At 41.0% G+C, this 27,575-nt stretch overlaps 1 protein-coding gene across 4 annotated transcripts in view; it reads right to left on the bottom strand.

Annotated features, from left to right (window-relative positions):
* Positions 1–27,575, bottom strand: part of LOC131066008 (GCN5-related N-acetyltransferase 9) — a 66,029-nt gene that overhangs the window by 28,372 nt on the left and 10,082 nt on the right. For all 4 annotated transcript variants that reach the window (XM_058000681.2, XM_058000679.2, XM_058000682.2 and 1 more), the window contains one exon: positions 18,370–18,457. In XM_058000681.2, coding sequence (XP_057856664.2) covers positions 18,370–18,457 — 88 coding nt within the window. The remainder of the gene's footprint in view (positions 1–18,369; positions 18,458–27,575) is intronic.

Below are 27,575 nucleotides of genomic sequence, written 5' to 3'. Positions count from 1 at the left end.
ACAGAGGCTTCGGAGGTGGAGGATGAGGAGGATGATAGTAGCAAGGCGACAGAGGAGGGGAGGATGGATCCAACTGGGGAGAGGGTCCTTTTTGCCCTACCCTTGCTACCGATGGGCACACCTGTGATGTCACCTGGAGTGGGAGGCACCTCTATTCCTGCATTTGGGCAGAGCCGCACGCCAGTTGCATTTGGCCCCATCCAGCAGCAGGTAGCATCACCTCCGCAAGGTCGAGCACCACCTTCGAGACCGGCCCCGGCCACGGAGGCACTTACAGAAGACATGGCGGAGTCGTGTACAGATGGGTCGCCACATCGAGTAGTGGTAGATGAGGAGCAGGGACTAAGGGAGGTGGTTGATACAGAGCCTCAGGTGCGGTTGGATGTTGTTGGACCTGAGGCAGTGGTGACCGTTTCTACCTCCTTATTGGAGGAGCCCATGGCTATGGCGACACACTCCAGTCGTAGAGATGCAGAGAGTCCCGGGGATCCCTAGTACAGACCCGTCGGTAGTGGCTATGGAGAGCTGGCTGACTCGACGATTTCAGATGACAGTGATACCACCTGTGGGAGCTGCTATATTCTCACCTTGTCGAGAGACTCCAGCTGAGGTAGTAGACTTGGATGATCCATCTGGCGAGGTACATATACCAGCAGTTGGGAACAAGGCACGAGAGGTCGTCTCTGCTACACCTCTAGTGGCGAAGGAGGTACCTTCATACCAACAGGATGTGGCAGTATTGGTTCCGACAGAGACTTCTGAGTTACCCCTTGGTGCTCTTACACAGATGCCACTTCCATCACGGTCACAACCTTTGAAGCAGGAGGGGGAGGACATTGAGGCCTATTTAGTTGACATGGTGACGAGGGGTAGGCGAGTGGTGGCCACGGCCCAGATGCGAACATTACAGCAGGTTGTGGTGGAGTTAAAGAGGGTCCTACAGTTTATGCGGGTGGGCTGCCCCGCAGCCTTTGCTGTATGCTTTGAGTCTCAAGGATGGCTGACTACTCAGACGAATGAGATGCTACAGGCTTGGATTGTGCGTGAGCCCATTGTGGAGAGTCGGGTGATGGCAATCATCCAAGAGATTGAGCAGGGCTACCGAGACGCCTACTATGCATTAAGGCGTACGCAGCATGAGTCTGCGGTCCGCGAGGCTGCTCGAGTCAAGTTGGAGAGGGATGTGGTCAGTCAGCAGGCCTCGTGGGCAACAGAGAGGGCACGGTTGTTGGCGCAGCTTGAGATGGCCCGAGCAGAGAAGGCTGAGGTGGAGACTCGCCTTTCAACGGAGCAGAGTGTGAGGAGCCTCGTGCAGCAAGAGTTGGATGCAATCACTGCCGAGAGGAGCCTATTGCAGGCTCGATTGGTCTGTATGACGGAGACAGCGGATATGAAACAGGAGGAGTTGCCGGAAGCCGCGCATATGGTGAAGACTGCTTTGGAGAAAGTGTTGGTGGCGAAGCATGATGTGACTGCACGTACTCAGCAGGTTTATGAGCTCCACGCCTGCTTGGTGGCCCAAACATCGGCATCTCAGCCTTCTACTTTAGGGACGCTTCCTCAGCCCCCTCCTTAGTTTTGTCCTGGATGTATATTTTGTATGGGTTGCATTGTCTCCATTTTTGTTGTTAATCGTCGGAGACTTCTTTTTTGGGGGGATGATGTTGTTGGGAAATATGTATATCTTATGTTTTGGTAGTAATGTTATTTGTTAGTAGTTAGTTAGCCGACGGGTAGGTAGTTGGAGTCGCAACAGTTGTGTCGCACCCCTTTGGCTATTATATATTGTACTACCTGCGGGTATTGAAGGATGTGATGTTTACGACAGATAATACTATGGACATTGGGTGCATTCTGAGTCATTAATGGAAAGCTTATTCTCGTATTCATCTTGTACTTGCATTGTTCATTTCTGCATTACTTTTGTACTCTTTTTGTTTACCCATCCGCAATATGTCAAGGTACCTGATTAGGCGGACGCCCTTTATCATTGAGTGATTCTTGCACAGTCGTGTTCAGCAGCAATATGGTAGACAACGGGGGATGCCACAGGGAGCTTGTTTATATGCTCGTCGGCGACAGGATGTGCCAAAGTGGGGACCCACTTTGGATAGCGTAGCAGCGGTTGAGGAGTATATGACGCTGGCAGGACAGATCTGGGATTATGGGGCTGGGGTTGTGGATATTGGGATGACAGAGGAGTTTTCAGCTTACTTCGTGGCACATGCAGTGGCACGTATATCTGATCCGGCAAAGATGCTGCCTACTTTTGATGATGATGAGGATGAGGAGCCACAGAGGTGAGGGGGAGTCATACGGAGAGATGATGAGGGAGAGGAGGTAGGAGAAGGAGGTGGAGATGGTGGAGGAGGTGGAGGAGGTGGAGGAGGTGGGAGAGGTGGATTTGATAGGGGGAGAGGAGATAGAGGGAGAGGAGGAGATAGAGGAGGTGGGCTCGTTCTTGGTGCTGGCGAGGTTGGTAGGGTAGGTGCTTTGCTAGTTGCAGTGGGTGGTACAGAGGATGATAGGCGACTTGCCCAAAGGAGGAGATCTGATGTTCTACCTCCACTGGTGCCTCAGACAGGGACAGGTGTGGGTGGGACCACGACACAAGTATCCGTTTAGATTAGGGTACCCACCCATCGACAAGATTCACATATTAGAGCGCTACAGGTCACAGTGCAGGAGCTACAGGCACAGGTGTTAGCGCAGTAGCGTCAAATTATGAATATGATAGAGAAGAACAATGACTCCAAGCAAGGTTCCGACACCAAAATCCTACCGGAGAATGATCAAGATGTACATGCATTAGCAAAATCAGCATCACATGAAGATGATGAAGAGCAGTCGAGATCTCCCACAATTCAACTTGAGGTCCATTTGGGCAAATGACGTGGTGGATTTGACTAAGGATAAAGCAAATGACGAGGTTATTTCAGCCTTGAGAGGACTTGATGAAGGTCAACAACTCGAAGATGGGATGGAATTCTCTACGATTCCCGATTGGTTGTTGAGTAGCATGGAGAAGAATAAAGTGATAGAGGCACAGCCTGCTGAAGATATTGATGACTTCCTAGCCTAGATTGGCAAGGATGAAGAGAACAAGAAGGCAAAGAAGTTCTCTAAGATTATCAGAGATGATACAGGAGCACGCATTGCACAAGTGGTTGTCTCGACAGGTGATAAGACTAGAGATGTGATCACTCCTATGGATTATTAGGTTACCACAATTGACCTTGGGCCTACTACGAAGCAGCAAGAGTTTCAAAAGATAAATGATACCGCCAAGGCAATTGAGACATGGTTGAATAAGGTTGAAGAAAAGAAAGAAATGTTAGAGGTTGAGAACAGGAGACTCAAGGAATATATTGAAGGGTTGAATCCCTAGGGCGTGAGGATCCTACCTTTATCTCACCTATTGCTATTGCTCAAGGATCCCCCTTTGATCATGAGGCAATGAGGAATACATATCAAGAGGTTGGAAGATGGACAGAAAACGTTTCAAGGCAAGCAAATGATTTCCTAGCTCAGCTCGTCCAAGCATATGATAAGACAACGATGCTCATATTCAGGATGCAATACTTGGAGGGAGTATGGGAAGATTTCCAGCAAGTGTAAGAAAAAACTATTCCTCACCTCAAGGTGTTGAAGCGGATTCCTACTTCTACATTGATCCAAGAGGGAGTTGTTCAAGAAGGTAATGTGTATGACTTCCATGGATGGTATTGTTCTTTGGCCACGAGGAAGTCAATGTTTGATCATGCGAAGCAGGAGTGCATGGAGATGTGTTGGTGTCTGTTTTATCATCTACCAAACATTAGAATAGGATGCCCGAAGGCATTCTATCCTCTCCTGAAAAATCACTACTGATTCCAAGGTCTATATGTGCGAACAAGCGACTTTAATGGAATAGCTTCTTGGGTAGTGTATGCTGAAAATCTCAAGGGGGACTTACATTTAACAACTATCTTGAACGACTGGACTTAGATGGATTTAGCAATTTTAAGCTCTCTTCTTATTTTTGGATTTTTTGGGGATTTAGACTTTCAAAAGAAAAGGAAAAAGGGATAGGGTTTAGGAAGGCTAATCTAATCCTATGAACTACGGAGACGGTATCAATTGGGTGCCCTCGAGAAACCAAACCTTGCTTCGCCACACTAGGGACAACTACACAAAGCCAGTGCAATCTTCAATGGGTTGTGCTTATGATTAAGATGTTGGGGTGCACAGAGGATGGGCTCAGACTAACTTTGCACGGTGAAATGGAAATCGTCCATTCACCAAAAGTATGAGCGGAGATACACCATTGATTGACACTTATCAAATCCTTCATTCGAATTAACAACAACGAAAGCAAATCTAAATTGACTCTAACTAAGTGTGGAGGAAATTGAAACCATGCAAATCATTCAAACAATAGGGATTACAAAGCAAGCACACATGCAATATATTATCTGGAAATGACCTTACGCAACAATACATCAAAAACCTCACACTCTCCAAACGAGAGGAGGTAGCCTTATATAGTTTTCAAAAATAAATAAACGGCTGAGATCGAATAGTGATCAAGGGCCAAGATTGAAAGCAGTAAACCCTAATTAGGGTTTCCCAAAACACCATCAGTTTGAGTGAATAAGAAAGTGACACATGGCACAGCTCCTAATCTCACTGGGGTGAGCACCTACTTTCCTCCTTCGTAGATTCGATGTACCTGGACACAATAAGCCTAACTTCCTCCATCGTGACACTTGGCAGACTGCTAATTTGGAAGTCGATGATGTCCACATCATCGGTACATGTGGCGAGGATGCCTTCCCACTCAACTGCCTGGGCAAGAAAGTTTTCATCGATGAAGAGAAAGTTTGCAATCTTTGAAAGATCGCCCTTGTCAATCATCCCTGAATCCTTGAAGAAGCTTGACTGAATCCTGGCTCTCAGGTTCTCTGCCTGCAAGTGTTTCTCCCTTATACTCTCTTTCTTCCAAATCTCGAATGCTACACGAAACACCTTGCTCAAAATCTCCCTGACACTCTCCTCCGTCTCAAAGCACTTGGTTTCGGATTTCTTCAAAACTTCAATTCGGGTGACCAAGGCATAATATCAGGTATTGAAGTCATACCTATCTCCAACCTGTATGACACCTGCATCCACCAGACTTCTCTTCGACAAACCTCGGATAACCTTCAAGTGGGGAAGTATTTCATCTTGAATTTCCTCCACGTCCTCCCAATTGGAAGCTAAGTCCTCGATACGACTGACAAGTGAAGAGGCAGACTCATGTGCTGATACTAAATTCTCTACCAGTATGCCTACACGTGTTGAAGCATCTGAAATCCACTCCTTGGCCTGTGTGAATGTGCCCTTCATATCCTCATAATCCTTCATTGATTCCTACTGAAGAAGTTGTGGAGGGGTAACCGGGATCTCATGGTTAAGTGGCCTGGTGAGATGGAGAACATACTTTCTCCATTGCTGGTTTTCTTCTTCAACCTTCTTTCTCTTCTCTCTCTCCTAAGCTAAACTTGCCTTCAGAGCGTTACAAGAGTCATCGAAATACTGGACCTCTTGGTCTTGGGTGGGCTTGCCCAGCTCTATGGTAGTGATCTTGTAATCATCTGCAGCGACGTTGTCCCTAGTTTTTCCTTCTTTAGGCACTGCTATCTGGACTGTCCTGTATCCTGCACTGTCTCTCTGGATTAAAGAAAACTTTATGGCGGGCTTAGGTGGTTTAGCTACAGTTGGCTCATTTACCCTCTCCAGAAATGTTGCTGTAATTTCTTCAGAACAGGCCTCCTTGGGGACCTTGGCCTTTATTCTTTCCCTCAGCCAATCCGGGATAGTTGACTGTTCCATGGTGTTCTGGTCAAATCCATTATCTGTCCCTCCTGGGTTTGCAGGTATGCCATCCAAGAAGACTGTAGGCGCCTCCGTTTGCTCTTTGTCCGGACTTTGGACAACTTCCTTCATAAATTCCTCAACCTAAGGAGAAGGCACTCTCACTTCATCGTTAATCATGCACATATTCATCTCCTGCTCCCCAATTGTATTCTGATCGGGCACAATAGAAGCGGCACTTAGGATGGACTGGCCTTCACTGGACTCCCTTCTTTCACCTCCAATCTTTTTCCCTATGACCTACCAACTCCTTCCTCTTCCGAGATCCCACACTTTTTGGATTCCGGGCATTACCTGCAAAGGTACAAGGATTGGCGGACAAAGAATCATCTACTCCCATCAATTCATAGGTCAAGGTCACACCTTTGGCCTTTAATTGCCTTGTCCTTTCAGATGTCCACCACCTTGAATACTCAACCACCGTCCTCATGAGGTCTGCTAAATCTGATTTCTCCCCCTCTGTCCAATCTATTGAAACTAGTGGTTCATTTTTCATCTTTTCAAAACCTGGCTATTGAAGCTCTGGGCTATCCTCTACTCGATCGGCAACTCTAAATACCTCTGTTGCCCTCACCATGCTCAAAGGAATTCTCGACCAGAATCTCTTCCTGATCTCGAAGCTATCGGTTGCGTTAGCCCAATAATCTTCTAGATCAGCCCTGTGTTCATACGTTATCCCTTCGACCTTCTTTATTCTATGGAATGGATCAAAATTCCTTCTCGCCTTGTACTGATAAAAGGGATACCAAGCTAGCTCCTTCTCAACTGTCGTAGCAGCTTGTGCCGATGGACATGTTTCCAGCCCATTACCAATTGTAAGAGAGGAAGTTCCTGCCTTCTTCTATTTTTCCCTCTGAATTACCATATACTCTTCCAATTGCCTTACGACCTCGAGTAACACAACTCGGTTGGTAGGGTAAGCTGGAAGCTTGTAGGGAGGCCCAGAGAATCCCTGAATTCGGAGGTAAGTAAACTTTGGATATTAGATATACCAATACCCGAATCGACTGATGAAGTCCATAGACTCCTGAGAGAGTCTCTAGTGCAGTCCACCTTGCAATGTCCGAGTGATGTGCATGAGGAAGGTATCATTCACTCTTTTGAAATGGAACTTCTCTTCCATGTGGAGCTGGGGATAGCAATCATACACTGGAAACTGGTTCTCCTTGTTCCCTACTTCTCCTTTGCAAGTGAGACCTCTATATCTGTAGGTCCTGGCCAAGGAATAAAACAGGTACGAACTCATGAAGAAAGTCCTATTCGTCTCTAGGTTCCTCCGCTGGCTGTCTAGGTTGTCGCTAATCATCCTGGCCCAGTCTATCATTTTTACTCCATTCATTATTTCATTAATGAAATAATACATCCAAGCCTCGAATGGAGCTCCTTGAGGATTTCCTGTTATTCTGTTGAGCAGGACGATCATGTCTCCAATGTCTTCCTTGAAGTATGCTAGTACTAGGCTCTTCCTCTGAAGTTTGGAGGCACCCTTCCTTGGCTTGTCCAGCCAGGAATGGTTGACTATGGCATCATATTCCTCCAGGTGGTCTTGATACAGACTGTTAGCTTCGTCCTTTGTCACATACACCGTGTTGTGATACTCTAGGATCCTAAAGGCCTCTCTGATGGCCTTATCACTGATGTTCGCCAGCACTCTTCCATCAGGTGCAACAATGTCCTTACTGGTGGGGTTGTAATGTTTAGCACATTCAACCACTAATTCAGTGCATTGCATGGTGGGGAGAAAACCAGCAGCATGCACGATCCCGCTCTTCATCATCTTTTGTGTGATTGTGGTAGGCACAAGGTTGTCCAGACCAAACATTCGCTTCTTAAATTCCCTCAGAGTGATGTGTCCGAGGTTGGTGTCGCTAACATTTTTCCATTTTGAAGTCATCCTTGACTTCGGAGGAGCATCTTTATCCACTTGAAATTTCATAATGCCTAAGATCTTCGAATGGATGGAGGTAAGGCTGGAATTTTCTCAAGAACACTCAAAAAATCCAAAAAAGATTCAATAATTCTCCCTTATACCCGCTGGTTTCACTCACAAATCTGCGAATCCTTCATCACGAAGTTTGTCCAGCCTCCAGCGATATCAAAACTTTCTCCAAATGAACTCCAAACTGAAAGTATTTTACTATGCTCTCCTTAAAAACTTCGAACTTCTTGGTGTAGAAATGAAGTTACAACGAAGTATTTGTAAATAAAGTTGAATCTTCAATTAGAAACACTTAAAATTGTCCAACTCATGTTTCCAAATCCAGCTCTCATTTTGGGAAAGTATTCTCATGTCCTCTAGTTCGAAAATCTTTCAATAATGCAAGTTTCTAATTTGTTTTTAGTTGGTTAACTCGAACTAGGCTTGTAAAAGAATATCTTCAAAAATTTATAATTTAGAACTTAGTTCGAAATCTTTAGTAATCCTCAATATTCCCTTTAATAAAAAACTTTCCATTTTGGATTTAAGTTCGAAATCCTTATCAATCTTCCAATATTCTCCTTTTGAAAACTTTCCATTTTGGTTTCGAAGTTTGAAATCTTGAAGGATTTTCATGACATCACTTGCATTTTTATTGATTTTGTTTGACTTTCATGTTTAGGCGGACTTTTGGAGGCTTACCTTCATATCCATCAGACTTGGGCGGACTTTCCTTACCTCTCCAAGGGATGGCGGAGTTTTAGTCAACTTCTACATGGCCGACTTTAGAGCTTGCTCTTCAAGGCAGAGTTTGAAGGCTTCTACATGGCGGACTTTTCAACTAAGGCATAGGGCGGACTTTTATGGAGGCCCCTACATAGGGCGGAGTTTGAAGGCTTCTCCTTCAAGATGGAGGGCAGACTTTGGTGCTACTTCTACCAAGGCAGAGTTTGAACTACCTTCTCCATGGGCGGAGTTTTGAACACATTCTCCTAGAGCGGACTTTGGAGCTTGCTCTTCATAGCCTTTCCAACATGCATGGCGGACTTTCTTGATCCCTCTATGGCGGACTTTCTACAACCTTTGAAGGCTTAGGGCGGAGTTTTAAGCGGGTCTTCAACTTCACACTTGGCATCTTGGGCGGGGTTTATCTTCCTCTGTCTCCTTGTTTGCTAAGGCGGACTTACCTCTTCAAGGGCTACTTGGGCATAGGGCGGACTTTCTATGGCACCTCCTCATGTCTATCAAACTTTGGGCGGACTTTTGAAGGTCTTCCTTGGGCAGGGTTTTGAAGCACTCCCAGATGGCGGACTTTTGGAGGTCTTTAACATCGTATCTACTTCCTTGGGCGGGGTTTAGAGGGTCTCCAACATGGGCAGACTTTTGACAAGGCATGACCACCGCTTGACATGCTTGGGCGGAGTTTTGATACATCTCACACATGGCGGACTTTGATGCTTCCTTAACACATGGCGGAGTTTGATGTTCTCCCTATGGTGGACTTTCGGCTTAGCCTTTTGCATGGTGGACTTTGATGAACACTTGCCACAACACTTAACACTTTCCATTAGCCATATTAAGACAAAAATTTTGGAAAATTTCAAAATTTCACATTTTAACCAAAATTAGCTAGATTAACTTGAAATTTGAAATCTATATTTAGGAAAACCATTTGAAGCGATACAACCCCTAAAATGTAGGGAACTAGCTTTTTAGGTCAGAACTTGGAAATTTTGGGTCCCGATCGAAGTTGGTTAGTGGCGTTAGTGCAAACCCTAGATTCCCATCCCGAAAAAGCAAAAAGCAGGCATCCCTAAAAAATAGGGAAAACTTTCTAAAAATAGCCATATCGAGGATTGGGTTGAAAATGCCAAAAACGAAACTTCCTAAAAAATAGGAAAAAGCAAAAAAGCAAACTTTCTAAAAGTTGTCCAAATTCGTCCAAATTAATTGTGATCTTCGTCCTCTAGCCTTTCTAAGCACTTTGGTGGTGTCTGTATTCTGGAATCACATGATTTGCAAAAACTAACTTTCAATCGTCAGGGCCTGAACTACTCAAAACTGGGCAAGGCTTGGTAAAACTGAAGCGGAAGGCCATAGGACACTAAAAAAACCCTAGAAAGCAAGAAAACAGACGGTCCCCATTTGTAATGGGGCGATGTGTGAAAAAGGTCACAACAAGATGGAGGGATCAATCCAGGAGATACAATCTAAGATCCTTGCATCTATTGAAGAGTTATTGGGACAAGATGTCCACACTTCAGTACTTTGAATTTGGAAGGGTTGAAGGAGAAAATGAAGTTCTTGTTCTTTATGTTCTTCAAGAACAGCTTGCATTTTATCATAAAATACCTGACAACTCACAAATCTATGGATTGAATCCACAATAAATTGTTCTGCTTCTAGTTCCTTGCGGAGTCTTGAAACCATCTCTACAAGTACCTCATCTATTGCAAGCAACTCTCCATCTGAATTTAGAATCTTACGAGACATTTTATCAAAATTAGAAAGTATGTCTTGTTCAACCTCCCCACTCATCTCAAGTGTTACCTGAACATCTTTGATGAGTTCTTTGACAACCAACGATTTGTTTGTCAAAAGTTCATCAAATTCTATGTACTATTTTCTATCAGATATAATCATATTTTTGCACAGTACCTCTAACTCAATCTAATCCATTTGATGCCAGATCTTCAAATCTTCTTCAATTGAGCTAAGACTTTGCTCAAAAACTTCCAAAATCTCATTCAATTTGGTTCTTGCTGCTCTAACATTGCTCAAAACATGCAATGCCTTCTTCACTACTTGGGTACTTTGACCAATCGATCGATCAACCAAGGAATCAATTGCTCTAGCCTTCTGAGCAACCTTTTCTAATTGTTTGACGGATTCTTCAGAAGTAGAGGAGGTCAATGGATCAACTTGCTCTGAAGAATTCGTTCTCTTTTGAATTACTATAATGAGCTATGAATTCCTCTCTTTAATCTCATTCTTCTTTGCTAGTAATTCATCATAATTTTGAACCAAGAGAGTTGTTGAATCTGTGGCATCATGCATGACACCTATATGCGTCTGTTTACCAAGTTCTATCCTAGTGAGCCTATAGTCCGACAGCTGCATCTCATCTGGTGGCTTCTCAACTAGTGGCTCTACTACTTCTGCATACTTCATCTTACCTTGTCTACCACAACCCACAAGATTGTTTTTGCTTTCTTTGCAGTTCTGGGTTTAAGTTTTGCAACTTTCTAAAAATCAAAGATATCAAGAGAAATTTCCTACTTCTTCCTCTTAGGTGTAATTGAACTCAGTCAAGGGGATAATTCTAATGACCTCGTATTTGAGACAGCAACTATGGTTTCTGAAGGAACGGATTCTGCATGTATCATAGTTGCGACTCGAGGAGAAGTTTTTGTTTGAACAGCAACAATTATCTGCTCAGGTGATAACTCATGACTTGCCTCCGTCATGAACTTCTCAAAGTTCAAAGCAAAAGTATCAACCTCAGGAAGTGAAACACTAGGCATGGCCACATAAGAGGGATTTATCTCAAAAATATTCTCAAGGCTGCCATGAGACATTTCAGCAGATAACACTGTGTTAACACTAGTAGATGTACTCGGTTCTACAGGGTTTACATATATGGTGGAAAATGAATCCACATATGTGTCCACTGGAGACATAGGAGCATCCATTGACAACTGGGGAAGGGTTGTATGAGGAGATTCTGAACCTACACAAGGAGGTGATCCTACAGTGTTCTCCTCACAAGTATCATTGTCAGCATCTTCAATGACATGAATCTGTACTTCTGGTTTTTCCTTCCCTTTAAGTGATACTTCTAGAGGAGGGCTAACCAAAGCTCTACTGACTCTCAACTTGATTCTTGTGTCGGAAGAAGAGGCACCTTCTTTGGACTTAATCCTGACCTCGGATCTTCGTCCAACAGGTCTAGCTGAATCAACTTCCACGTCGCCTTTGATCTTGACAATTATGATATTGTTGTTTTTCAGCCAGGCATTGAAACTGGCGAGGATAGGCTGAAATCTATCAAAAATAGAGTCGTATTCCTTCTTGGACCATTGAGGAGAAGGAAGAGGAGCTTCAACAACTCTTTGTTCTACATATTCTGGATAAAGGATCTTTCCATCATCTAACATGCCTTCTGGAATCCGAGTCAAATCTAGATCAATGATTTGCTCCATGGTGAGCCGGTTGTAATTCATCCTTCTGATTTCCTCTTCAATGCAAAGATCAACCCAGATGTCTTCCAAACGATGGAGTGAAAGCCCTTTTGATCTTATCTTTCATTCCTCGGTAATCAAAATCTTTCCTCGCAACAAACTTCTTCAATTTGATCTCTTGAAGTTCAGTCTCCATTGCTTTGGCTCTCAATGAAGTATTCAAAGAGTACCAGCCAATCTGCAATGGATTGTGTGAAGAAATGTTGATTCCCAGCTTATGGTTGGCAAGTTGTACTGCATGAACTGCCATCAACTGTCTCACCAACTCCATCTGAATGATTTTATCTGTAGGGTATCTTGCCAGCATGTAAGGTGAAAGTCCGACTCTCATGTAGGTGAAAGTCGAGAACTGTAAGAATAGGCAACCATACTCATTCACCTTCTTCCAGGCTGCCTCAAAGACTCTCCTGTTCTTAAGGGTCTTATCAAAGAGACACATGAAGTGTCCAAAGAATGCAAACTGCACTCTTCTATAATAAATTCTGTTGGGAATAAGAGTCAATTGATCATAATATTTCCATACATGCACCAGGGATCTATCACCCTTGGTGGAAAGACCAGGAAACTATCTGAGTGACACTGCAATATATACCAGATATGAATTCATATAGAAGGTGATGATATTAGGAACTTGCGACAACTACTCACACAAGTTGTCACTAATAATCTCTCCCCAGAAAATGTGAGATTGCCCCTTTCGCATGATCGCGATATATTTATACATCCAGATCTCGAACACATTAAAGTGTCTCAAACCCATTATCCTGCTAAGAAGGGTGATCATGTCACTAACTTCTTCAACGAAGTCACAGCGATAAATCTTAGGCCATCTAGAAAAGCAAGTCCTAGGATTCTTCAGCCACTTAGCATTAATGTGCCTAATACAATCTGATCTCCTCTGATTATAGTGATCTAAGGCACTCTTCATTGTGATATCTACATACACAGGGGCGGCAGGGATTCTGAAAATCTTATCAATAGTCTCTACATCTAACCTAATAATGACGTTCCCATCGTCATCTCTAATCGTTCTAGTTTCTTTATCAAAGTGGGATGTGCAGGCAAGCACAAATTCAGGTTCTAGGGAAGCCACCGGAAAAGATGAAACCAGATGACTATGGCTGCTCAAGAGCAGCTGCATCCCGTGGGTTGGTGTGCCTTCTGTCCTTTCCAAGAATCCAGACATATCAACGTGTCTGATTTTCGTGTCTCGGATCTCATCAATGAGAGAGACCACTTGAGTGGGAGCAATATCATTCTGATATTTGTCGTATTTGTATTTCATCTTTTTGTTAGGCGAAGATGTTGGCTCTTCTGACATTGAACAAGAATCTACAACACTGTAATGAAAATTCAAATGGGTAAGAACATATTCAGCTGCAACTGATGATTCCATAGCCTTCAAACTTTGAAAACCCATTGCTCACACAAGAACTTGGGAAGGATTTTGTTTGCCTCGCCAATAGGAACAATAACTAGAGCTAAAGTCTCAACCCAAAGATTGGTCATTCATTCTGAGTAGCTAATATCTCCATGACTGAAGTTCATTTACTTGTCAACCCAGGGACGTATTACTTGAAATGGGTCTGCATTGTATATGCACTAAGTTCCTGTGATAGTCATTCTGCACTATTGCAACAAATAAGTCTATTTGAAATAAACAAGCAAAAACATAACAACTGAAAGGCTACAGGAAATCTTAACATTAACAGAAGATTCCAACTAAATAACTATTAACTAAGTTCAGAGTTGACAAACAAGAATTACTCTGTCTGCTTTGGCTACAGGAACAGTCACGGGATCTGGTTCCAGTGGCTGCAGGAACAGTCAGTCGCTAGAACATCTACTGCAGCAAAAAGAAAACTTAATTTAACAAACACACAGGAATACTCACCAAGTGGGCCCCCTTGGATGAGTGTATCCAGATTTCAAAGATGATTCTATATACTCAGAATAACATAGTTTCTATTCATTATTTCCAAAAATCGATACAACACATGAAATGAGAGAAATGCTTCTAGTTCTAGAAAACGTTGTCTAACCTCTAAGAAGAGGTGCGGGTCTTTATTTATAAGAAAACTATAACAAACTTCCTACTATCTAGATCATGCCCATGAAATTAGGCGGAAAACATTTATGACTACAAAGAGAAGAAGTTAATCCACAGAAAAAGTGGAACTCAACTAAACCGCAGCCAAGAATATAGCATGGCGGTGTTTACTAGATTGATGTTTGCTGGAGACAAACATAAATGAATCTGGTATCACCTCGCTATTCCTTTGCCGATTCTTATGCACACCATCTTCTCTGTTGTTTTGAATGTTTAACCGCCCCTAAATGTCTCCAACTGCTTTCATGACGTGATTCTCCATCTGGCTTAAAATAACCGCTTCTGCAGCAACTTATTTATTCCTGCATTTAAAAGTTAGAACACAAGCATACATATATATTTATTTTCATTAATCATAACATTTATACATCCACACATGATATTACCTATGATAATCCGCATGGCAACAGGAATAATAGGTCAAAACAATACAGGGTTTAACGGGTTTTAGTTATCATTCAGAATGCACATAGTCAAACTTTAATACATCACATGACTCACACTATCCCAATATGCAACTTAAAACATAGCAAAAACTTATCAGTTATAGGCATAAAAGAGCTATTATTTTAGCTCATTAGATTCTATCATAAAACTACTTGAACCGACTCAACAATGCTTTAAAGATGAACTTGGACAGCGATGGGAGGAAAATTGGATCTTGCGAGGGTGACTGCAAGTGGAAAAACTTACGCAGTTCGCACTTGCAATCGGGTCTCCAAGACCCGACTGAAGGTGGAAAAATGAATTGTGGAGGCAATCGATGATGCACACATGTAAACGGAAGCTTGAGACCTGATTTAAATGCGAAATGCACGACGTGACTTTGTGGAAAGCATCTTGAAATGGGGGAAAATGACTGCAAGAAGCATGAGCTTATCAAACCAAGGATAGTGACCATCTAAGGTACTTGCAGTCGGGTCCCCAGGACCCAACTACAAGCACGCATGAAGGGTAAAACAATATATTCTACTTGTAGTCGGATCTCCAAGACCCAACTGCAAGTAAATATGATTTATGCCAAACATATGGAATGTGGTAGTTCATCCTTGCAACAAGAGCTTTATGAGGAGAAATGATATGCATATGCATACTTGTAGTCGAGTCTACAAGACCCAATTACAAGTGTGTGTAAAACTTGCATTTGTAGGAACAAGACCCAATTTTGCTTATAGAGGCCACTTAAGTCAATATGTCAACGGTTCACTTGTAATGATATGCGATAGACCCGATCCTTGAAGCAACACATTGTTTGTAGTGCAAAACATATGAAGTACAAGAGTTCGCTTATGACAAGAGCCTTGAGAGGAACGAAAATGCAAAGGATATACTTGTAGTCAACTCCTTAAGACCCGACTACAAGTCTTTTCGCATTTAAAGACTTGCAATGGAAGAAAAGAGATCCAACTAAAAACTCAAAGTCGGAAATAAAGTGAAACCAAGACTTGCTATCGGGTGATGAAAACCCGATAGCAAGTGAAAGCAAAAATAGAGGAATAAGCTTGCAATCGGGTTTGAATGAGCTGATAGCAAGTGAAAGGGAAAACTTGCAAGTGCATGAAGAAAGACACATAAATGGCAACCTAGAAGATGTATTTACAAACTGAGGAGATGTATGCATGAAAAGCGAGCCATGAATATGGGTAAACTTAACACCAAAATGCAAGAGAAAAACACGCTCTTGCCTTAAGACATCAATTCAAAAACACTCATGATTCAGCAACCAAAGACAATGCAAAAGAACATAAACAAGAACCCAAGAGAAAACAACAAAGAAGAAGAAGGTAATACATACCTGAAAATGTGAAGCCTTTAGCAACAATTACTCAAACCACCAATGCAGCGTTTGAAGAAGAAATGACATTCTAAACCCTTCAAATAGGCAATTCAAAATAAGAACATTCCTCTTTGAAATCAAAGTCTGAAACATTAATGATCCCCGTCAAAAACGCGAAGAGAGAAAGAGGGAATCGGGTCATTTGATGCTTGATGCAAGTTTGTGTTTTGAGCGATCAACATAACTTGAGGTCGGGTTATATTTACAAGACTGCAAATGCTTACTAACTTGCAACTTTCAAATTAAAAGATCCAACTTGTAGTCATGGATTAGAAACCCGACTACAAGTGAACATGTTTCACTTGAAAGAAAAGGATCTTATGTGTAATCGGGTTTTAGGGACCCAAAAACACATGTCAAAACAACTAACACCTATCCAACTTGTAATCGGGTCCTATAGACCCGATTACAAGTGGACATGTTTCACTTGCAATATGACTAAAAATACCCCCAGCTTGCAATGTAGTCTCTGAAACCCGATTTTGCACTTAAAGGTGCAAAAAAGAAGACTAAAACAAACAAAAACTAACCAAAGAAGATCAAAGAGAGGCACACACCCAAAATAAGCAAGATTTGAAACAAGTTTCAACCTTGGGAAGCGTGCAAAAAGACTTAAAAGATGAATTTTAACAAAAACTCAAAGGGGTTGCCCTCATTTTTTATTTACAAAAATGAGGACAACAGACTTGAGACAACTTGACCCATAATTAGCTCAATCTAATAATAGAAAAGCACTCCTAAGTTTAACTTAAGTATAATAAATTAATAAAGGACCTAAATAATTAATGATTAATTAATAAATTACTAAGGTGATATCCTAATTACTCTTAACAGTTTACACACAAAATCTCATCAAGAAGTTGCTTGACGTTGACTTGATACATCTGATACATCTGTGGGTGATATGATTTTTCTAGACACTGTTTATGACGTTGACTTGATACATCTGTAGTAATTTTGCCTTTAGCTCCAGATTTTGATCACTTGGTTCCTAGGTGTTCTTGGTTGGATCCTAAGCTTAACAAGTAATTTGATGCTTGGCCGTATTGCCCTTATTATTATATAGTTTGTAACCTTTTTGTTAACTTATTCAATGTATATGTATATGTATATATAAATATAAGAGAAGTGTTTAGCTTGAATAGTGGAATATTGAATGAGTTTGTACTTAATCAATGTTTGACATAGTAAAATGGTAAAACCCATTTATACTCTTTACTTCATCTATCAGCTGAGAGAATGCAAGTCCACCAGATTTACTCTGTTCTACTGTCATGCCATATGCATACAATCTGTTGTAGTGGCATTAATCATCTAAAAGGCCTAATTAGGTCCTCGATGTCATTTTCAGCAATTTTTCACATTTCAGAAGCTCTAGAACCTTTTAAAATGTTTATTCCTTATTCTTGTACATATATGAATCTTATAGTGCTCCTTGATGTTTTCACAACATCCATGCATTTCCATGCATTTAGTATCTGTAACAAATTATAGCAGATTTGGATGTAGCAGAGATCTTTTTACTTATGAGTTCAGGTGTCAGATATGTTGCCTGGAATTATGGTTATGATGTGTGTGTGTTAGGCATGCATACTTTGTTGGCATCATGATCCATAGCAGAAATCCTTTAGAGCCAATATTCTATTGCTGGTTCAAGTGTAATACCTATTTCTTATCTTTTATTATATAAAATAAAACAAAAATGTAAGGTGGTCACAATGCCTGCGCCCAACCAAATTTGACCTGCACCCAAATCCATGCCCAGAGCAGCCTGATGCATCCCAAACACACCCAACACATTTTCCCTAGTTTCAGATACACCTTATTGAAAACACTAAAAGATCAAATAAAAATTAGAAAACACATATTACTGTTGACATTACATTACAGCCAACTAATTGATATTTGCTATGTTTTTCAACCAGTATTGACAAGATTTATAAAGGATTTTAAGTGTATCACTGCATGCAGAAGGGTTTCGTGATATAATTTAAGGTATTATTTATACAATATGGCATGATAGTTTTGATTTATTAAGTTTTGTGATGAACTAAATTTCAACTTTCAAGTCTGAGGTTTCAGTATAATTATTAAAGCTGTGTAACCAAGTAATTGCCAATTTGAAGGATGTGCCATGTGTCCATACCCTGCACTGTGCAGCATTGTAACCTTTGGTAAAATGTTTTTGTAGAAATATTTTCATCAGAAATAAACTCTCGTCACCATCAGATTAATTTTGTTCCTTTTCCCTTCAAGGTTGGACATCTCATATGATGCAAATACACAGAAGAAGTATATTGGAAATTTAGCCCAAATGCATGCACACACTTAGAGAGTAAGGAAATCTGTCCAAGAGATGTAAATGTACCTTTTGGGTTCTGCAATCATAATTTCAATCTCTGCTGTTTGTAAATCATCAGGATCATTCATATAAAGATTCACATCACCAGCCATGGCTAAACACCAAAGACAATTCTTGTTTATCAGCTGCACCCTAAGCATATTCATAAACGATGAAACAAAATGCAGTACAAAAGAAAAACAAATTAATTTTGAAAAACTTATTCACGTAATCCTCTTAGGTGTGGCATAGGCAAGTTTGACCTGAGAAATATAAATTATCTTCGTACAAAAGCTTGACCTGCAAAATTATCTAAAATAAAGGCATCATAGGTACTGAAGTTAGCACCTAGGCTAATGCTAGCTCAAGTACATCTAAACAAAAAATTCAGATTTCTGGCAGTAATGCCACTTTCCAAAAGACCTTATACAAACAGAGAGAATTAATCATGTATTATGTAATGAAATTGATAAGAAAAGAAGAAAGAATCAGTTAAACAACAGAAACAAAAAGGTTATTCTACCAGCTAAAACAACAACAATAATAAAAATCCAAGTACAATGGATGAACAAAATGCATGAACCATACACGTGCAGGAAGAAAACAGCATATAATGAAAATATTACAAGTAGCCATAAGCAAGGTTGCCCCCTAACCAAAGAATATATGGCTAAACGAGACCATAGAAGGATGTCAAGGCTAGCTGCAATCTATAAAAGAATATGAAAAAGATAGATCAGCAGCCCTATCAACCACCCTAAAGGAACCAATAAACGAAGCAAATATTGTCAACTTGAAATGTGTCTTTGACAGGACCATTTTCTTAACAAAGAAAGAGTAACACAAAGGCCATGCATCTAATGATGGTGTCATCAACAATCAATTAGCAACATACAACATAAAAGGCCATCTGTGTGATATTGATATGCCACTAAAATATGACCTTCATGTATGCTATATTAAACACTTTGTGCTTAGGAAGTAAACAAGGAGAGGAATTTAATGGATTGGAACTCTCATTTGAAATGAGGAAGCGGGCAAGAGCGGGCAAAGGAGTTCTGCGAGGGTTTCGACAGAGGATGCAGTTGATTCAGATGAAGGAGAGGGTGATGGCGATGGGGTTGACCTTGTCTGGGGTGTTCGTTCTTGCTCCCCCTATTGCGGTGTTGTTCTCCTGGCTTGGGGCTGCCCCCTTTGTTTCATCTGGCCCTCTGTTTTTGCTCATAGCCTTGAGCACGACGGTCGTCCTATTGCTGGGTTTTTGGTTAGTGGCTGTTGGAGAAGGTGTGCTGTCAGGTTTTCTGTGAAGGATGTTGACGTTCCTGGTTTCGAGAACGCTGGTGGTTTGGTGGACAACCCTATTTGGGAGGTCTTCATTGCTTCCCCCTTTGGGGTTGATGCTCTTCTTCTTGGGGGCTACCTCTTGTGGAGCTTTGGATCCTCCCTTCTTGTCCAATAGTGTGGGTTTGGCTGGTATTCGCGACGTTGCTCCTATGGTGCTTTTCTTTGTTCCGATTGTCTCTTCACAGATTTGGCCATGTTTCTGATGGTTGGATGCATTGCTGCCTTCTTCACCAGGTTTCCGTTTCTCTGGCTTTTTTCCCCTAAGGAGGTGGGGTTATTGGTGGAGTCCTCTCTCTTGGTGTTTGAAGGGTTTGTGTTGCTTCTCTTCCTCCTGTCTCATTCTCAGCATCTCTGGTTTTCTTTGGATTTTCCTATTGAGGTGGCTCTTTCTTCTATTGAGGTGGAGATGGTGTGTTCAGAGGAAGACCCTTCTATTGAGGTGGAGTTGGATGTTGTGAGTGTTGTTAGGAGATGCTGGTGGACTACAGTTGGTGAGTTGTTTCTCGGTTGTATGGGTTTTGAGGCCGCTTTGTTTGATGTTCTCTCCCCTTCTTCTCATTTTGAGGTGGAGTTCTTGAAGGGTTTGGCTATCTCAGATCTGCTTGTCCTCAAGATTAAGGTTATGGGAGCCTTGTTAAAACCCATTATTGTGGTTGAGGGATCCTGGAAAAACCCTATGTTGGTTATGGGAGCCATTTTAAAACCCAATATAAAGGTTTGGGGAGCCTTTCAAAACCCCTTGGTCTCAGGTTGTGCTTGTATGTGTATCATCAAGAATCTAATTGTTGTGGCTTTGAGATCAAAAAAATCAGGTTATGGGGACCTAGAAAAACCCATGTTTTCTCTATGTTAAGGTTAAGGGTGCCTTGTTAAAACCCTTGTTGTGTAAGGCTTTGGCCTTCCTCCTTTTCAACTTGGTCTCACTGTTTTTTCTTTGTTTCTAGGCTGAGTTTGGGCTGCTGGTTTTCATTGTTGTATCTTTTGACAGCTGTTTTTTTCAAGCAGCAGATCCTTGTCTGATCCAAGGGTTTCGGGTCCCTTCAAAACCTATTGTACGGGATTTCTGGTCCCCTCAAAAACTATTTTCCCCTCTAATCAAAACAAGGAGAGGAATTCAAAGATAATATAGAGGGAGTTGATCTATGGAGATCCTAATAGAGAGTAAACTAGTCTCCGAATACAAACATTGTTCTGAACAAGGGAGACAGAAGGAAGCAACCCTTGCAAAATAACAAAGGGCTAAATATAAAGGTAAAGGTAAACATTTAAGTCGCACCACGCAAAACAAGAAGTTGGTGTATGAGATCCCTCTTTGTGCAATCGCAGAAGGGGATTATTTTTGCGGTACCCCTTGACTAATCTGATCTCAAGTTGTCGGTTAAACCCTCAAGGAATATTGAAGAACACTTTGCATACAATGTTTGAACTTGTTGTTATGAGTTTCTGTTTGTATTGTTTCGGTATTGTATGCTGCAATTGATGTTTTTGAATGCCTCTAACCATGAAAGATTGACTAACAATGTCATAGAAATGATATGTCAACTGATTTTGACTTTTTACATGCATATAAGTGACTAAAAATAATAACTACAGCTGCTTGACAAATCATCGAACACTTGGCATGCATCTATTCAGCCCAATACAAAGGTACAGCAAAAGACACTTACAGCTAATAGACATTTAGACAAACATATGGCATGCAACCTTGTATCTCCTTCTTAAGATGCAATCCAAGTATAATGCTGATATACAACTGATCTAAATGCGATGCTAAGATACTTGGCTTACAATCAAAGGTCATTCCAATGACTGATATAAAGTGTGCACCTACAACACTATTGATGGCAGCGATCAGATTTATTCCTTTAGACATATAAAAATGCAAGTAATGAACCTGGAGTAATATGCTGTTATAAATCGATGATGCTAAGGGAGACCTAGCAGCAATGAAGATGCCTCCAAAATGAAGAATCTAAAGAAATATGTCCCTGCTGTAGCTGTATATAATCTGCCAATTAAATGCTTGATTTCATGTTGTAAAATGGCAGCCAATATGAATCTCCAGGTCTGCTGTAGATATACCTCCCAATCCTTCAAACCCTAGATGAAATCTTCCACCTATTAGCACAAATTGGACTCCTGGATGAAGCCCACAATCAGGTAATAATCTCAGCTGGTATCTCACAGCCTCAAAATTGCACAAACACTAAAGAATTGATGTTCTCCAATGGCTAGAAGTGCTGGAAACCCTTGGTTTTTTCCCACCACCCAAGAAAGAGGAATAACAAATGCTCAATCATAATGAATTCGATCTTCTCTTGGCACTTTATATATTTATCATGAAAGGGTCGACTTCCCTCTAAAAAGCACCTTTTAAATCATTTAATAACATTACCAAGTTTGCACTTTATTTACAATTAATATCCTCCTTGGTTTAGGCGCCTAAATAATTAAATAACATGGCCCCCTTTTAATGATTAATGGACCCTTGAGTTATAAAGTGCAAATATAACACTAAGATATAACTTTTGTATTAATATTTGATTTTATTTCATTAAATGTACCTTATATTATAAAGTCCAAATATTAATCATTATTATTCACTTATAGTTAATTATTATTAAAATATAACTTTAATAATAATTAAAATATCATAACTCCAATAATAACCTTTATTTCTCAATTCTGCAAACACCATAGGGTAGCCCATTGCGTCCACTGTTCATCTAGATGCCTTACTAAAAATAGAAAGGGTCCCTCTCAATCAACCATTGACTTACTATAAATAGTAAGTGTGTGAAACTGAGCCAAACGAAGAGCAATCCTAAACACTTCTGACTTCCGGAATCGGAATAAGCCTCCTGCACTTCCAACTGGGACCCTCTAACCGTCAGTCTTAGCCTACGAGGGCCAATAATAGGCTAATCCAATCATAAACCATATCATCCCAAAAAGGGGACATTACAATCCACCCTCCCTGAAATTGCTTGTCCCCGAGCAATCTCAGAAACAAAATAACACCTAGTCCAGCCGGGTCTCAAGGAAAGAACTGTGTAATGTCCTTGCTGATACCAACTAGCTCCTGTAACACCAACATCAGAATAACTGACAGTACCTACCGAACCAAATCAATACCAACAACTGGTGTCATAGGAGGAGAAAACTTAAAAGGAAGCAACTCAGAAGGCTGACAAAGTTTACTTCCCAAAACTGCACAAGGTGAACTGTTATACACGCTATCTAACACGTGCAACTGAACCATGCATCCGAAAGGGGTCATGCACATGAGGATCAAAAGTAAAACTATAGGCACTCATCATTGTGTAAACCAGATTATCAAAACTCGCCACGAGTCGGGCGAGTTTGCCGAGTTGGCGAGTCGAGCCAAGCTCGGCAAGTTTTGACAACTCGTGACTTGAACTCGGCGAGTTATGGCAAAACTCGTCGAGTCTGAGCTCCAAGACTCGCCATGCAGCCATCCATAATCAGCCATGCAACGCTTCTGGATGTGAGCGCAATTGGTCCATATTCAAGCACATCCACTCGAACGGGCGTAATAGATTGTCTGTGCAAAGGTTGAATGATCTTGTTTTTGTTCATTACAACCTCTGTCTTAGGACCAAACAAATTTTGGACACTGACTCCTCTCCGATCACTCCAGCGGAGATCGATCCAAAGTCTGAGTGGATCACTGAGTCTACCAATCTCGTCTTCACTAAGGAGGACCATGAGTGGGTTGACCAGGTAGACAGAGAGACTGAGGCTGTGGCTATGGCAGAGGAGGAGGATAGAGCACGATCCGGCACAAGCACAAGTGATGTTGATCATTGTGGCACTTCACAGGCGGAGACTATGGCTACTCAGTCATCCAAGACCTACCTTAGACGCCTTTGTAGGAGGCAGACAGACTACTCTGAGGTTGAGGTTGAGGATGAGCTAGAGCCTGAGCCATAGACTTGTTTTTGTTTACAATTACATATATGTTTGGGAAAATTTGATGTGATGGATTTTATATACATTTGACAACATTTATAATTCTATATATGTATGTTTTCTATTTCCTTCAGCTACAATTTACATTTCTACACATGTGATGGATGTATGTTTATGTATGTGATCAAATTAGCTTATATTTGATGATGTTATAGTGTCTTTAAGCTTTATTCAATAATGGGTGCATGAAACAAGTTTTAAATCGTTAAAAATCTCTAAATTTCAAGGGTTTTTTTAATTTTGCCGAGTCATTGCCGAGTCACAAGTCAAGTCGGCCTTGCCGAGTCTAAGCCGAGTCCGAGTCTGGGAACTTTTGTGTAAACACTTGAAAACTCCTCTGCAAACCCTGTCTAAAGACCCGATGCATTGGAAGGGTTCCAAACGCTACAATCAATGCTCATCTCAGGTCTAGGGTTAAGAGAGTGATCAACATCTAACTCGAAAAGGGGATTATCATAAGACAATTTAGCATCTGCCTCAAACAAGGGGTTGTTCACAAACTAAACAATACCTCCATGCTGAACCAAGTCATACAACTCTGAACCCCTAGAGTCATAAGCGGACGCGAACTCCTCCTGGATCATCTCATGCTCCTTCTCCTAAATAATCTCATGCTCTATCTTCCTTCTCCCCTTAATAATGAGAGAGATAGTACGCAAGCTCCCATGCAAGTGTTCTGACCCAAAATCCGCACTGTGATATGAGGTTGTATCTACATCACTCACCTCATGATAAGCAACATCATGTGTGGGGGTTCATGAGTCACATGTTGCATGAAGATGTTGGGGGTTCATGAGTCACATCATTTGGAAGGACAAAGAGGATCCCATGATGAAGCCATTGAGATTAAGGAGACTTATACACATGCTGATTTACACTGCAACCAAACTTTTGAACTTAATCATGATGTAGATGTGTTAGTAAATGACGAAAATGTGGGCACGCAAGTTGGAAGCGTCAAGGATGAGGAATGTGCAGAGGATACAAGCTCTAACAGTTCTGATATTTGTAGCAGCAATCAAAGTTCTGTGCACTATCATGAGGTAACCGTCATTCCATGTGTGAAAGATGGATGTATGGAGTTCCCTAGTGTTGACACTCAAGATTTGGGTGTTAGAAATTAATTATATGATGCAAATTCATGCCACAGCAAGTCTGATTTTGCTAATCAAACCTTGGAAAATAAATCAGAAAATTCATTGGTTGGCAATGAATCCCACAATCGTCACTTGGATGGATTAGCGCATGACTGGTGGCATCACAGCATGCTTACTCTCCAGCATAATCTTATTACCACCTACCAAGAGTTTACTGACAGGAAGATAGAGCATGAGATTATTCAGGAGGAGCGTGAGATGATCCAAGAGGAGTTCACGTTCGCTCATGACTCCAGGGGTTCAAAGTTGTATGATTTGGATCAGCATGGAGGTATTGTTCAATTTGTGAACAATCCCTTGTTTGAGGCAGATGCTACAATGTCTTATGATAATCCTCTCTTTGAGTTAGATGTTGACCACTCTTTTGACCCCGGTCCTGAGATGAGCAATGATCATAGTGTTTGGGATCCTTCCAATGCATCAGGATTTCAGACAGGGTTTGTTACGGAGTTTTCAGGTGTTTACACAATGAAGAGTGATTGTAGTTTTACTTTTGATCCTCATGTGCATGACCCTTTTCGGATGCATAGTTCAGTTGCCCATGTGTAAGATAGCGTGTATGTTAGTAAACCTTGCGCAGTTTTGGGAAGTAAACTTTGTCAACCTTCTGAGTTGCTTCCCTTTGAGTTGTCTCCTCCTGTGACACCAGTTGTTGGTATTGATTTGGTTCGGCAGGTACTGTCAGTTATTCTGATGTTGGTGTTATAGGAGCTAGTTGGTATCAGCAGGGACATTACACAGTTCTTCCCTTGGGACCCAGGTGGACTAGTGTGTTATTTTGTTTCTGAGATTGCTTGGGGACAAGCAATTTCAGGGAGAGCAGACTGTAATGTCCCCTTTTTGGGATGATATGGTTTATGATTGGATTAGCCTATTATTGGCCCTCGTAGGCTAAGACGGATGGTTAGAGGGTCCCAGTTGGCAGTGCAGGAGGCTTATTCCCTTTCCGGAGGTCAGAAGTGTTTAGGATTGCTCTTCGTTTGGTTCAGTTTGGTCTTTATTTGACGCAGTTTTACACACTTACTATTTATAGTAAGTCAGTGATTGATTGAGAGGGACCCTTACTATTTTTAGTAAGGCAGTTGGATGTGTAGTGGATGCAATGGTTGACTCCCTGGTTCAAACGGAATCGAGAAATAATAAGTATTCATTAAGTTATGTTATTCTAATTATTAATAAAGTAATACTTTATTAATAATTAATCATTAAAGGCATATTATAAAATAGTGTTATATTTGCACTTTAAGTTGAGGGTTAAGTTATCATTAAAAGGGGGCCATATAATTAATTAATTATGGGCACCAACTTCAAGGAAATATTACAAGATTTCCTAAGTGCAAATGATATAACATTTAATATGTTTTAAATGTGCTTTTTGAGGGAAATCGCACTTCTTGAAGAGAATATTATAAATTTACCTCAAGGAGGTCGAATTAGGCAATCTATTGAGCATTTGTTATTTCTTCATTCATGAACTGTGGAAGAAGACAATGGTTTTCTCCCATATTCATCATTGGAGAACGTAACCTCTTCAATGTTTAGCAATCTTGAGGCTGTGAAACTATCAATTGAATCATTGCTTGATCGTGGACTTCATCCAAAGGTTCAATTTGTGCATTAAGGAGGAGTTTTATTCAGTGTTTGAGCAGATTATTGTAGGGTTTTCATCTGCAGACTTGAGACAGCTATATTAAAGAGAGAGCTTGGTAACATTTTTGGTTTGCATTTCCAGAACAAGGGTGGCAGCCTTGGAAGGGTCAATTTAGCATCTAGAGGGCTTCATAATTGTAGGCCATTGTAGAAAAATTTTGCCATCTCAACTTCAATACCATTGGCATATGACTTCCAAGTTCTTCATCATATTTTGCATTAATTAGTTGGTCATTTTACATTGTAAGGGTCGCTGCTATAGAATAGCTGTAGCTGCATATTTCATATCAGAACTGTGATGACATTTGATCTTATTGTAAGCCAAGAGTCTTGGTACTTGTGGTCCATTTGTAACCAGTCGCCTACATATTTCATTAAGGAGGAATAAGGTTGCATACCTATTGTTTGACAAAATGCCGTTAGCCATGATTAAAGATTTCAGTTTGGGTATTTGTCTATAGCATTCATTTTAGTATGCAAGACAACTGTTTGTCTAAAAGTCACTAGCCGAAAGTCAACATTACATTATAGGAATTGCATAGCAAGTGTTTGATCAAATGCCCAATGCTGCAGATGAACACTTCAATCATAAGGATGCATAATAAATGTTCGATGTAATTCCTTATTGCTGTAGATGCACATTAGTTTACATGCCAAGTGTTTGTGAAAATGCTACTTGGCTGTAGGTATGCATTTTACCTTAGGAACTCATGTATTTGCATTTGGAAAGAGTAAAAACAAGTGCATTTCATTCTCAGCTTATTGTTAGATCTTTTGACATTCATTTCAAAGCATCTGCATCATTTCTACTCGATTTTAAGCTAAGTTTCCGGTACGGGTACGGGTACGGGTACGTGGGTATGGTACGCTGGTACGGCAATTTTTTTAGGGGGGCCTGGGTACGTATGGGTACGTCCGTACAAAAAAATGTAAAAATCATAAATATATACATATATACACTCTAATAAGTAGAAACAAAAATTAAATTTAGAATCCCACATATCATCCATATGCTAAACAAAACTTGGAACTATCATATATGATTCATATTGATATAACTATAAGTCTATAACAAAATTACAAACTTTG

This window comes from Cryptomeria japonica, chromosome 3 (assembly GCF_030272615.1).
Source record: "Cryptomeria japonica chromosome 3, Sugi_1.0, whole genome shotgun sequence".
In the NCBI taxonomy this organism is placed as follows: domain Eukaryota; kingdom Viridiplantae; phylum Streptophyta; class Pinopsida; order Cupressales; family Cupressaceae; genus Cryptomeria; species Cryptomeria japonica.
Note: the sequence above shows the minus strand (reverse complement) of the source record. Positions and strands in the feature narration are given on the sequence as shown.